We start from the raw sequence: 13561 nt of genomic DNA, 5'->3' as shown, positions 1-13561 counted from the left end.
GATACGGGGAAGCCAAGCAAAGGAAAGTGGAAAATCAGAAGGTATCACATTGATCCACATTCAAGTGACATTGCATCCTTTGTTTCTCCTGCAGGCAGGCAGATCTCACTGTGATGGGGTGATACACAAACATCTTATGGCTGTGCAGAGATGAACACCAAGTTTTCAACTACGGGCACTATCACTATGTGCCACCGATAACCACTCTCCCCTAACAGTAAACTGATCGTTTGTGAAAGAATATTAATTATGAAGATCACTACTTTTCACTAGTCACAGCAAGGAAAAAGAAGAAAAAGTAGCTTGGACACCTTTGCGTGATGCCCAATGGGTTTTTTTACTTCTTAGATGACAAGATTTATACAGTTTTTGCATCAGGAGGTCTCTGCACTGATCTCTGACTCCTGAGGTAGAAGCTACCCATCCTGCCTCATTACGTGCACTCACCAGCATGGTGCTCAGCAGCCTGATATCAGTTTATTGAAAGAAGGGTGTCATAGCTGCCAGTTTCAGAGCACAACTGCAGCTCCATATTAAGCTGCCCAGTTTTAAAGGTGGAAACGCAAACAGATCGTAAAATGCCTTGCTCAGTGTGCAGCTGACCATGCCACGTCAAGCAGCAAAGCTACTTGATGCAAACAAAAGTAAGATGGAGCGTCTACTTTCTAACAAGCACTCCTCACACATTAGACTTCACAATGACACATCAAAGCTCCAGGAGCAGAAACATCCTAAAGCCTTATGCAGTTTAACCCAGACACACCCATAGGAAAGGAAGGAGGGATGGTGAAAGCCTGCAAGCAGGAGAGCCGGTTTTTACTGGTAAGCACACCAGGAAATGCTTTTATGAACAGATAAAGCCAGCCTATGTTCCTATGCACTCTCTAGCGTAGCTTTGACACGTTCCCCAGTTAGATAAGAAAGGAAATGGGGCACATGGGGAGAGAGCATTTTTGTTTTATTGTGCTGCTCCCAATAGGCTCAAGAGCTGATTGCCAGAGATTGACCTGGAAGTCCTTCCTGACTGATGACATTAATCCATCAGCTAATGAAGTGGACAGGACTCTAAAGCCCTGCAAACTTTTGTGTTCTATAGCACAGGGCTTAGCTGCTGTAAAAGAGCCGGAAACCAAAAGGCAAACATTTCAAAGACACTTGAAGCTCTCACTGTTTATCGGACATTAAAAACTGCAGTGAAAAAGTTCTGAACGGAGACAGTCACACATTTGTTATTTATGATACAAGGGCGGGGGCAAGATAAGGGGAGCGCCAGCGCAGCCTCGACTCCTGACCGCATGCCGAGTACGAGCGCGCAAGGCAGACCCCGCCCAAACGGCGCAGCCCCGAGGCCGCCCTCCGGCCACACCGCCCGCCAGCACGGCTCTCGCTCTGACAGACAGGAGTTAAGAGCGGCGCCAGCCAATGAGAGAGCGGACGAGCACGGAGGCGGAGCGTGCGAGGATCCAATGGAAGAACTGCCCGGCCCCGAGAGGGTGGGAACAAAGTTAAGCTGCAGTCACCGGCGGCGTGCTCTACCCCAATCGGAGCGTCGGCCCCGATCGCTCTGTCCGGATTGGTTAACGGATGGCAGGCGGGCCTTAGCTCCTTCTTTTCCCCAATAGGAAGGCGGCGGAGCGTGATAGGCGTTTCGATTAGCCAATTGTCGTGGGCTCGATCTCGTACCCCTTTCTCTTCGCAAAATGGCGGCTCCGGCTCCGGCTGCGGCCGCGGCCCCTCCCGCGGCCGCCCCGGCTCCCAGCCCGACCGCCGCTCCCTCTACACCGACGGCGGGCGCGCCCCCCTCTGCCGCGCCCCCTCCGCCCGCCGCCCCAGCGGCACCGCCACCCTCCGCGCCGCTGTCCGCCGCGCTCTCGGGTCCCTTCCCCGGCGGCCGCGTGGTGCGGCTGCACCCGGTCGTGCTCGCCTCCATCGTGGACAGCTTCGAGCGGCGCAACGAGGGCGCGGCGCGGGTCATCGGGACGCTGCTGGGTAAGAGCCGCGGAGCCGGGGGCGAGCAGCACGCCGCCCCCACGCCGCCCCGCTAACCGCTGTCGTCCCCGCAGGCACTGTGGACAAGCACTCGGTGGAGGTCACTAACTGCTTCTCTGTCCCGCACAACGAGTCCGAGGATGAGGTACGGCCACGCGGCACGGCGAGGTGGGGGCCGGGGCTCTGGAGTAGGCTGTCCCGGTGGGGCTTCGTCCTGCATTGCCCTCCGCCCGGGTGTCGGCGCTCCTGCACCCTCTGACTCTGCTCTGTCCCCTTTCCCAGGTGGCTGTTGATATGGAGTTTGCCAAAAACATGTACGAGTTGCACAAAAAGGTGTCTCCCAGCGAGATCATCTTGGGCTGGTAAGTTCTCCATCTACAAAAAAGTTCGGGCAGTCATGTAGGTCCCTCAATATACCTGAGCTACATGGCTGTTGTCACAGGCTGAGAAATGGAATCAGCAGTGAGGTCTTGCAACTCTTGTTACAGTTCTAAAAGTGCTGTCATTCAGGATAGGAAGAGATGCTACTGCAGATTTAAGAGCAATTTTGGTTTTCTAGAAGAGCTATCACAGACAAGAGGGTTAGGGAATGCTTACATGGATCTATTTGAATGTAGCTTGTTTGAATGTTTGAATCTGTTTGAATGTATTTTACAATCTGTAAAATAAATGACCTAAGGGAGAAAACAAAAGTACCAAAGGCCTGGTGGGAAATCAGTCGTGTTAGCCTGAGCACGCAGGTATTCTCTGAGGAAAGATGGAAGACTTGTGCTGGGGTATTATAGGAAAAGAACTCATCTGTGCATGGATAGCTGGCTTTGTATGTCTTTTGGCATCCTCTCCAACCCTTTTCTGTAGAACAAAATCCTGCAAGCACTCTTTGCTTCCTTGACAACCTCTAATGGTATAGCAAAGTGCAGTTCTCATGACAGTCACTTTCTTATGCGTGCAGGAAGTTAATTGCAGAGCAATTGAAGGAGCTAGATGAACAAGCCCTGCTTCCTGCACAGAGATGTTTCATTTGTTTCTATTTGTTTTCTACATCTACTTTGCTGGTCCAAATTTGCTTGGCATGCTTTGATTTACAAGGAAATAAAGATTTGGTCCAGATCATAATGACAAGAAAACTGACTGTTGGGTGTCTGATGGCAGCTGTCCTTTGTGACTGTAGTATAACACTGGCCCTATGCATGTTTTGGGCATGTGTGTTCTCAGCCTATGATTTTAGGAGAGCCATAAGACTACACATGCCCTAGTCAAAATACTAGTCTTTACTATGCGTCTGCAGCTCAGTGCTTAGACATTAGAGTTTTAGAATACAAACCTGTTAAATATCAACAAATGCTGGGCATTTGAACATTAGAAGAATGCTCTTTCAACATTTGCTTTATTCAAGGTATGCAACAGGTCACGACATCACAGAACATTCTGTCCTGATCCACGAGTACTACAGCCGGGAAGCGCACAATCCAATCCACCTCACTGTGGACACAAGTCTCCAGAATTCACGCATGAGCATTAAAGCCTATGTCAGGTAATCTGGGACAGGGACTGTCTGATTTACTAACAGACATCATATTAGGATAACAAGGAATGTAGCAGACTATAGTTTTGGACAGTATTGTGCAATAGCTGAACCACAACTGTGAGCCAGAGGTCAGAGCATTCTTCCTACCAGAATGTCTTGACCATTGCACATAAGTTGAAAGCCTTAACCTTTCATAAGTTGGTTTCTCACTGGGGGTGAGGAACTGGCTTAGTTAACCTCAGCAGTGTTCAGAACATCTTTGCAATGCTTCACGGGAATAGCATAACTAGCATCAATGTTATATTAACTTCCATCATACTGTCTGAATGCTAGTCTTTACTCACTGCATCTTAGTGCTCAGCAATTTACTTATACAAGTTGTACTACTAGCACCCTCAGAACTTAATTGAAAGAGCGTCTTCTTGGTCAGTCTTTCTTCCCCTCCTCCACTTCCATTTTTATTAATTGATAATGGCGATAAAATATGGAGAAATGAAACTACTCTGCTTCACCTCACTGTTCTTCCCAGTGGCTGCTGAATAGTTCTCCTCCTTCCAGGATAAAGCCCCACTCTTTGTAGCAGAAATCATGCTGCTTCCTGACCGTGCATCTTCAAAATGGAAGCTGTTCTGTGACATCTTGTATGCTGAAAGCATAAATGAACTTCAGATAGAATCATTTGATTTACAGAGGACCTCAAGGTCCTCTTGGATGACCTCCTCATGTCATCAAGTCCAGCTCCCTGGTAATGAATGGTGGCACATACAGCTTGATCATGCTGCTCAGAGCCCTATCCAGCCTGACCTTGGATGTCCCCAGGGGTGGGGCATCCATCACCTCTCTGGGCAATCTACACCAGTGCCTCACCACCCTTATTTTAAAAAATGTCATCTTTTTGTCCAATCTAAATCTCCCCTCCTTTAGTTTGAAACCATTTCCCCTGGTCCTATCACAACAGATTCTGCTAAAGAATCTGCCCCCTTCCCTCATATAGCTCCCCTTTACATATTGAAAAGCTGCTTTCAGGTCTCCCCAGAGCCTTCCCTTCTTCAGGCTGAACAACCGCAGCTCTCTCAACCTGTCCTCATAGGAAAAGTGTTTCATCCCTTGGATCATTTTTGTGGCCCTGCTCTGGATGCATTCTAATAGGTCCATGTCTATCCTGTGCTGAGGACTCCACATTTGGATGCAGACTCCAGGTGAGGCCTCACCTGAGCAGAGGGGCAGGATCACTTCCCTCTCCCTGCTGGCCACACTTCTTTTGATGCAGCCCAGGATACGGTTGGCTCTCTGGACAGTGAGGCACATTGCTGGCTTGTGTCCAGCTTACCATCCACCAGTTCCTCCAGATCATTTTTGGCAGGACTGTGCTCCGTCCTTACATCTCCCAGGTTCTAGTGATAGCAGGGGTTGTCACGACCTGGGTGTAAGACTTTGCACTTGGATTTATTAAACCTCATGAAGTTTACCTGGGCCCACTGCTTGAGCCTGTCTAGGTCTCTATGAATGGCATTCCATCTCTCGGGCATGTCAGCCACACCAAGAAGACAGTACTCAACTCGTCATGCACTCATGCTGATAAATGTCAGACCAGCTAGGAGTACTTTTGGATGAAAATTTGTAGTTAATAATATGCCTGTATTGATTTCCTATCCTCGGTTATACATGGTCTTAATATTGCTGATTTTAGTGAGAATGAGTAACCTACTCATGTTCACACTCTCATGCTAATAGAGATCATTGAGATGGAAAGAAATTATTTATTTCCTTTCAGATATGTCCATGCTGAATTTATGTATTGTTTTCCTAGTGCCCCAATGGGAGTCCCTGGTAAAACTATGGGCGTGATGTTCACACCACTGACAGTGAAGTACGTTTATTACGACACAGAGCGGATAGGAGGTGAATGCTTTCTTCCTATTATGGTTCTAACTATTGTGACGCTGTTCAAATGCTGTTTGTTTATTAATCCTGGTAAAATTACCACTCTGTGGGTGTCTCACTGTCTCACTGAAACTAATGCTATCCTAAAAAGGCTTCAATAAGTTAAAGTTTTAAGCTGCTTTCTGTGTCAGTCAGATTTCTCAGTGATCCTTGTTTTGCTTTCAGTGGATCTCATAATGAAGACCTGCTTTAGCCCTAATCGAGTGATTGGCTTGTCCAGTGACTTACAGCAGGTGGGGTCAGCCTCAGCCAGGATTCAGGACACCCTGGGTATGGTGCTACAGTATGCAGAGGATGTATTGGTAAGGCAAACTTTTTATGAGACTGAAGTTTGATGTAAGATTATGCATCTTGTTGTTATGGGGTATTTTTTGCTGAGTTTTACTCATGCTGAAGTGTGTTTCTTATGCATAGTCTGGCAAAGTGGCTGCTGACAACACCGTGGGGCGTTTTCTGATGGATCTTATTAACCAGGTGCCAAAGATTTCACCAGAGGACTTTGAGACCATGTTGAACAGCAATATTAATGTAAGTTAATTGTCTTCTTTCTAAGTGTATTACCAGCAGTTTTGAAAATGTCATACAGACACAATTTTGTTTACGAAAAAAACTACCTTTTCATACCAACATGGTCATAAAAAACACAGCCCATTCCTGTCTCTTATGTTTTAAGAGCTGAAGGTGGGTAAGAGAGCTCACCATAATTAAAAACAATGGAAAATAAGAGAATTACTTTAAAAGCACATATGAATTTTGCAAGTAATCTGAAAGGCAGCACAGATTCTTCTTTTAGAGTGCTGGGAAAATATGAATTATCACGCTTCATGCAGTATAGGTTTTAAGGATAACTAGTGACTTTCCCTGCTTTCTTTGCCTGACATGAAGTTCTGTCTCATGGCAAAACACATAAGAGCACGAGCAAGGTTTCACTGTGCTACCTTATTTCCGTAACAAATTTTTAGAGAGCTAGTTTTCTGAATCTGTTATTTGCCCATAGTCTGCAGGACCACAACTAATTTTTAATTTTGCTTACACCCTTTGACTCTCCTGGTTAATACTGGTGGACTCGAAGTTAAAATTTCACAAGTGCTGTTTCATGTTCCAGGAATACCAACGTTTTTCTCCTGTGAGGGAAGCATTCCTCAGGGTAGGACTTTCAGGACTAGCAATAGTTCCGGTAGCTGATTGTAAAATGCTTTACAGGCGTTAAAAATTCACATCTCCACAACAGGCTGTCATCTTTGGTAATATTTCTGATGACTGTTTTTTTTCTTTTTTTCTCTCAGGACCTTCTGATGGTAACCTACTTGGCAAACCTCACGCAGTCACAGATTGCTCTCAATGAAAAACTTCTGAGTTTATAAAGAAACTTCTGCCACCTTACACTTCAAAGAGCCTCAAGAGTGAGCAGATACACACTTTTCATGGTGATGTTACAAATTCCCTTGGACCTTAACTTAATTACCTAAACAATTTGGTTTACATCTTCATTTCTGCTTCCCTGGAAAATCCCTGACGTGGTTTAGGAAATGAATAGGAACTCCTGCAGTTTGGATGAGCCCAGTATTTTAAAATGGAATAAGTGAATCTTTTGTCTTCTGGGTTTATCTGTTTGTGTAACAAAATACAGCTTTAATGTAAGAAATTATTTGAAATAAAGTTCAATTGTATTGGCAAGAATACCTTCTGTCCAGAAGAAGACTGTTCTCATTTATTGTATAATGAATCCTCCTTTGAAAGAATCAGGAAAGAAAACTAGAGTGGATGCAAATAATCTCAAATTTGGCAGCTTTCTCTGCGTTTTTCCCAAAAGTTTTAAAGCACACAGGTCGTGGCACCTTGCATTGCACATAGTACACTTTTCCATGGGGGAACTACAGAATGGCCACTGGCCTATAACTGGTGTTGTGTGTATGGCCTTCTCCGATGAGGTATGAGGCAGTGAATTCCATTTACACTGTGGTATTTGTTCTATGCATATCTGATCCTTTGGGAAAGGAAATAGAATGGAATTCCACCATCGTGAAGAGGGGGTTCAGAGTATTAAACTAGCAGCTAAATGTTCAGAGTATTAAACTAGCAGCTAAATGTGTGGTTGAAAGGGCTTGAAAAGCATTCCTCCTGAAGTTTTCGTGTTTGCAAAAGAAGAAAAATTTCAGTAAATTTTTGAGATTAAAATTTAGATATTATCAAATAGGGATTTTCTGTTTCATAATGACTTTCAGCTGAAGGAAAGCCAGTTCAAATTGCAACTTTTTACAGTCTCAGCTAGTAATATTACCTTTGGACGTCTGTTCAGCTGTACTAAAGTTTTCCCTAATGCTAGCAGTATCACTCCTGCATCATTCATGCTTATGTTCTAATGACCATTTCTGACACTTTCACACACATCTGTTTCAGTAAATGAACTGAAAATGTCATAGAGAAGCCAGCAAAGTCAGCATTCCTCCTAAATACCTTTGTGCAAGATTTGCCAGATAATCCAAGAATGAGAGACAGCTCACATCTCTTTAAATCCTGTCCTCGTGGTTCCAATGCAGGGAATTCCATGAACCGTTCAGCACTAAATTCTAAGTTCTGATCACAAGGGCAAGGTGCATAAAGACTGAAGGCACAGCAAAGACTTCATTTCTGAAAGTTATCTGTGAGCATTAAACATGTTTATGCTCAGCTCCTTTGTACTTCTCTAATGCTTTGTTTCCCCTTCTTTAAACTCAATATTTGAGCTTTAGCTGATTAACTTACATTTTCAGGTCACGTTCTGTTTAAAATAAGCCTTGAAATAGGTGGAGGAAAAGACTGAGCAGCAAAGCTAGATGAGCCTTTCTTAACCACTGCAATAAGCAGAGGGAAGAAAAGCTTAATATTCTTCCCCTCATTTCTTCATTTTGTAATAAATCCTTGCTAATCTCAGGACATTAATATGTGAGAAGAAAGATCTGATGTAGAAAGATTAAAAGTTAAATAGTCTAGGAAGCTGCTTTGCACAAAATGCAGTGTTTGAGAACATCAATTTGTGATCATGATTACAGAAAATGTATTGTGCAGTTAATCAGTCCTGATAAATACTGAAGACTAACGATGAAGCACTACTGGAGGTTATGTCTTCCTGAGCAGAAAGATGTACTGCAAAGTAGAGGTATCAGAAAAGCCCACAGTCCAAAGGCTGACTTGTATGGTAGACAGTACAGTAACAAGCAGAACAAATTGGAGTAGAAAAATAAAGGCTGCCCTCAAAAACTGTGTGTTTGATTCCATCCATGCTGGCACTGGGTGAATGGTACATTGTAAACATTGCTCTGACACAAGAATTTTCAAGTTTCCATGACCACCCTTGTGAAGGACAGTGTTGCAAGCAAATTGTAGCATAATGTATCATTTTGCTTGGCTAAAAAGTAAAGCCTAGGCTGTATCATTATTAGGAGGCTGAAGAAAGAAGCATTTGGAGTTTGAAAATGTAGACAGGAAATCCTAAAGGCCTTCTATCGCTCCACTTTATTGGATCTCATATCTAAAAATTTGAAATTGCTTAGGAAATCTGTTGGGGAAAGCTTGGGAGTTGAGAAACATCACCAAGGATTTCAAGCTCTGATTTGCTGTTATTTGTACATCACTGAGGTCTTGGATCTATTAGGGGACTTTCTCCTTCTTTTTTGTTTGTTTAGGGTTCAATACTCCAAACAGCTTTGACAAAGTTTAACTTTTAAGAGTCTGACTTAATCATTTTTTAAATAGTCCAGATAGTTCTCCAGGTATGCTTCTATATACAGCATGTATTGTATTTAATTATGTTAACGCCCTCATAGCTTAGACAGAGCTGATCCTGAGTTGTTACCTGAGCATGAACTTCTCCCTGAAAACATGTTTTCCTCAATATATATAACATTCAGAGCAGAGTTTACAGTTACAACCGATTCCCTTGTTCTCTTTGGGTATACTGTGTGCTTAGAAAAGTTAGAGAAATACATAAAATCAGCCCACCTTGCTGTGTCAGGCCTTCTCAGAGACAGAATCCAAGTCAGCTGCAACATAGGGATGGAGTTTCTCCAAAGCGTCTCTCAGCAGTATGATGAAGCAAGGCAACCTTGTGTTCACCTCGTTTCTGATGAGCATGGATGGTAACCTGTGGCACCCTGCAGTTTAACAAGCACAATGACATTATGATTTGCTCTGACTGATTCCTAGTGTAATAAAACTGCTTGTTTGCCTCTTTGAGCAAGAGAGTATTAGCTCCACAAGCACATGAGAGTACTCTGTGTTGCTAATCAAAACCAATACTTGCAGCATGAACTTTGTTAAATAGAAATACCTTCCTAAAAATTGAAGGAACATTTCTTCACTGATTACACTTTCAACAATAGGACCTCAGGCGTTGTACCACAATGAAAATTGGAGGTATGTGACTAATTAGCTTCCTTGTGTGCTCTGTTGTGCTGTAAAGCTTGCAAACTATATGAAGGTGATTCTTCAGGAGAAGCTTTTGGATAGGCGGTGTGCAACAGCCAGGTTTCTTATGACTCTGTAAAGTGCTTGGGACTGATGATGCACAACAGAACAATTCTGGTAATGATGGTGACTGTAGGATTAGATTAAGGTCCAAAGAGAGCCCTTGCAGACTGCATTGTGCTAGTGTTAATTCGCTGGCTAAGCTAAAAAGCAATTAAAATTTCACATTCTAAATTCATGTGACTGAACAAAGCAGTTAATACTATGTGGTGTTTCTCTGGGTACTGGAAGAAGTTTGTCTTTCTTGTTTGGGTACACTTAACAGCCACTGTGTTGTTGCCATCTTCTCTGGTTCCCTGTGTCCACTAACTTTACCTTAGGAGAAGCTTCCTGAAACACAGTTCCAATTCTTTCCTATCTTGACAAACCACATCTTAAAATCTTTTTAAATACACCTAAATATATCTCCTTTGTCCTTACTGAAGTTTGTTTCATGTTCTTCCTGGTATTTATACACTGTACAGCATCATACAACAGCCTTCATTTTGCTACGCTAAACATAATACGCTACATCTTCTGCTGTGATCTATGATCACCTAGCTGCCCATTTTTAACTTAATTTCAGTCTTTCTACTTGATACAGACTTGTATCAGTGTGTAGATGAATGGATGTAAGAATGCACTAATGCTTTCCCGTTATAAATTCCTTGTTTGCCTCTTGGTGTCTGTCATTTACTGTGACTGAGCACTGTCCTAATCACCTGTCCTAATCACTGTTGTCATTTGAACTCTAAGTTACTACTGAAATTGATAATTTCAATGCATGACCTGGTATTGCGACAGCTTTTAATTAGAAAATCTAGATGTTATGATCATCTCCCTGTTTCTCCTGGTTTGGATTGCTCTCAGTGCTGATGACACTTCAGTTTCATCAGTAGGTATCATTAGCTTGTTCCCAACTTTCGTGCCATTCACAGTTAAGAAGAAATTTGGAACTAATCCAGGCCAACTTAGCTGAATTCTACAAACACCCTTTTCAACAAAGCTTTTGTGTTTACTTCCAAGTTCTTTAGCCTTGGCCATGCTAGTTTGCGTCTTCTCTATTTTAACTGTGGTTCTTGTCACATTCCCTGTGAATATCCAAGTGTCATCCTGATCCACTGTGTCCTGAAATTCACCTTTGACATGAGCAACATCTTTTTGTTTGGCTTAAGCCTTGGAAAATGGAAATAAGACTAAATTTTCAGTGTTGCTGAAAATAACAAACAACATTTGCTGTTTGCGATTGGAAACTTAAAATCCTTGCTGCTAGAATTACAATTTCATTTGCTGATTATTTCAGAATGCTGGGATGAAGGTCACTAATTCTGCACTGTCAGCTGAGTCAATTAAGTTTCTTGGCAGAACACTTAAGTTTGCTGTAAAGAGGAAGTAATGTTTTAGTGTAAGATTTTGTGAACATGCCATCTATTAGTAACAAATCTGGAATGGGCGGTTTTAATCTTCAGGATTTAAATGTCAGTGAAGAAAACTTGGACACGCTGCTCTTTCAAGTACTCTAGCAGAACAACCTGCTGCTCTCCTTGTGCACTCTGAGTAAGGATGAAGTGTATTTTTAGTGTGGTTCCACCCAGCAGAACTACAGACTCTGATGGCAGTCCTGAGGTTTGTGTGAAACCCTCACGACTGCACTACAGTGGGTGGAGTCCTAACATGACTCATGGGTTAGTAAATCTCATTTGAGCAGCTAACCAAACACATCGCTTTGTGAAGTGAACTGTGCTTGCTCTGCTCTCTGTTCTTAGGGAAGGTTTACTCAACAGCTAACTTTGACTATCTGCATTTTAATTAGTGCAGTCACAAGGCAGTGTAACAGGACAAATATTGTTAGTACCTAACAGACTTGGATCACTGCAGTATCCTGCTGGTTTGTTATACTTTGACCCACGGTTAAAAGCTGACCAGGTCTTGCTGCTTACTGAAAACTGTGGGAAAGTTGTGTTTTTTGTTTGTTTTTAGTTTTAAACTCTACTGGCTGAAATACAAAATCAAAAGCAATGTTTCATATCATTTGTGATGCAGTATGCCAAGCAGGACATATAGCACAGACAAGCAGCAATGCGTTTAGTGTCCTACATCACCAATAATAAATTACCCAAGGAAGTTTTAGCTGCACTGACAGCACCCAGTATGATGAGGTAGGTGAGAGAAAGTTCCTCTGGAGCAGAATTCTGTCCAGTATCATGTCTGAGAAGATACAAAGATATTACAAAAAGAGAAGCATGAGTTTGTCTCCTATTTCACTGACCTTGAATTTACTAACAGTGGGAGGTTGTCTTGACTCTCTGGGATTTAACACACTTTCCTAAATGCACTAGTAGCTGTAGTAACAAACCAAGAAGATTCTTTGAATACAGGGAGTGAAGCTAGATGACAACAATGGTTCCATTCCATTCTTTAGAAAAAGTCATTCCAGATAGTCTTGTTAACAAATACACATGCAACACATTTAACATTGGTATGGATTCTTCAGATGTATGCCTTTTTAGGACTTTTCTCTTGTGTTTTGTTTTATTTTTTTTTTCTTTCCATTTGATTATGAATATAGATGATTCCTTTCCTAAATAGTTCAATCCCAAACAATCCACTAAAACGAAGAGGAAGAATTCTGTTTTATACATGTATTTGGTTTCCATGGAAGCAGGAGTTTTAACATGTACCTGTCCTGAAAGAAATAAGCTTAACAGAGGTGAAGTATACTAGACATACACTGAAAATATCTCTTGAAAAATGCTGTGAGGATTAAATTCTTAAAGCTGTTCCTGACAAGTTCTGGGCAAACAAGGCAGCTATAAGCCCAATATTGCTGAAGATAGGTCATTTATTAGAATTTTTATACATTTCAGATGCTTTCCATTTGAAGTGGACTAGCATAGTAAATAATTACCGACCTATTTTCTGCTGCCTGCACTGCTCTTTTACAGACACAGAGAGCAGTGGTTTTACTTGGCAATTGGCATTCAAGTGCCACAGCAGGTTACAGCAGAAGACTGCTTGCATATGAGTGGTGTGTGAACCACTAATGCATGCATTTCATAGCAAAGTATGCAGAAGTTTTGAATAAATGCAATTAACCACTGCATAATATCAGGGATGGATCCTTCAGGAAGTGTATCATGCTGGTTAGAATATCTTACAAACACTTAGCTCCAGGGTAAAGGAAGAAATAAGTGTATCTGGTGCCTGTTCCAAATAGAATATGAATAAACATAACAGTAGATGTAAAAATAGAAACAAAACACCAAGTGTGCTGCTTCCCAGAGCAGTTAGTTGCCATAATTTATATTTCTTTCTAGGGAGAGGAGCGTGGTAGCCAGGACAGCCCTACCTTCATGCCCTCTGGGGACCTAGATCTTGTTCTCAAGTCAACCGATGCCTTTGATACACTTGGCCACTGCACTGGTCTGGTGGTCCAGACGACACGGCTCATCGCCTGCCAGCTCCAGGACTCCATCTAAAGCTTCATGCGCTTCTGAAAAATAGGTCTGACCTAAATCCACACGTGTTTGGGTTAATTTAATTGCACCGATGCCAAAGGGAAACCGCGATGCGGACTTTCTACTTCACGGGCCCGGTGCCCTCCGTGTGGGACGG

At 42.7% G+C, this 13561-nt stretch overlaps 1 protein-coding gene and 1 long non-coding RNA gene across 2 annotated transcripts; one reads left to right on the top strand and one right to left on the bottom strand.

The window, feature by feature from the left end:
* The first annotated feature begins 1700 nt into the window (after positions 1-1700).
* EIF3F (eukaryotic translation initiation factor 3 subunit F) lies at positions 1701-7143 on the top strand. The gene is made up of 8 exons (XM_042863350.1): positions 1701-1989; positions 2064-2134; positions 2272-2351; positions 3386-3523; positions 5328-5419; positions 5627-5763; positions 5876-5989; positions 6748-7143. Exons 1-8 carry the CDS (start codon positions 1701-1703, stop codon positions 6823-6825), a joined length of 999 nt encoding a protein of 332 aa, XP_042719284.1. The 3' UTR covers positions 6826-7143.
* On the bottom strand, positions 3365-13472 carry LOC122175592. The gene is made up of 3 exons (XR_006177449.1): positions 13296-13472; positions 9443-9594; positions 3365-4163 (listed from the first exon to the last, which is right to left on the bottom strand). It is a non-coding gene; the product is annotated as an uncharacterized LOC122175592 (long non-coding RNA).
* Between the last annotated feature and the right edge of the window lie 89 nt (positions 13473-13561).

The sequence above is a fragment of the Lagopus leucura genome, unplaced genomic scaffold, assembly GCF_019238085.1.
Source record: "Lagopus leucura isolate 7727_CA_CO unplaced genomic scaffold, USGS_WTPT01 Super-Scaffold_739, whole genome shotgun sequence".
Classification (NCBI taxonomy): Eukaryota; Metazoa; Chordata; class Aves; order Galliformes; family Phasianidae; genus Lagopus; species Lagopus leucura.
The sequence above is the reverse complement of the archived record's forward strand: the minus strand, read 5'-3'. Positions and strand labels throughout refer to the sequence as shown.

What these genes read in the sequence shown, in the direction of transcription:
- EIF3F (XM_042863350.1), top strand. Translation starts at nt 1,701, where the DNA reads ATGGCGGCTCCGGCTCCGGCTGCGGCCGCGGCCCCTCCCGCGGCCGCC. An exon ending in AGCGAGATCATCTTGGGCTG is followed by an intron (nt 2,352 to 3,385) that starts GTAAGTTCTCCA and finishes GCTTTATTCAAG; the next exon opens with GTATGCAACAGGTCACGACA. An exon ending in AGTATGCAGAGGATGTATTG is followed by an intron (nt 5,764 to 5,875) that starts GTAAGGCAAACT and finishes TCTTATGCATAG; the next exon opens with TCTGGCAAAGTGGCTGCTGA.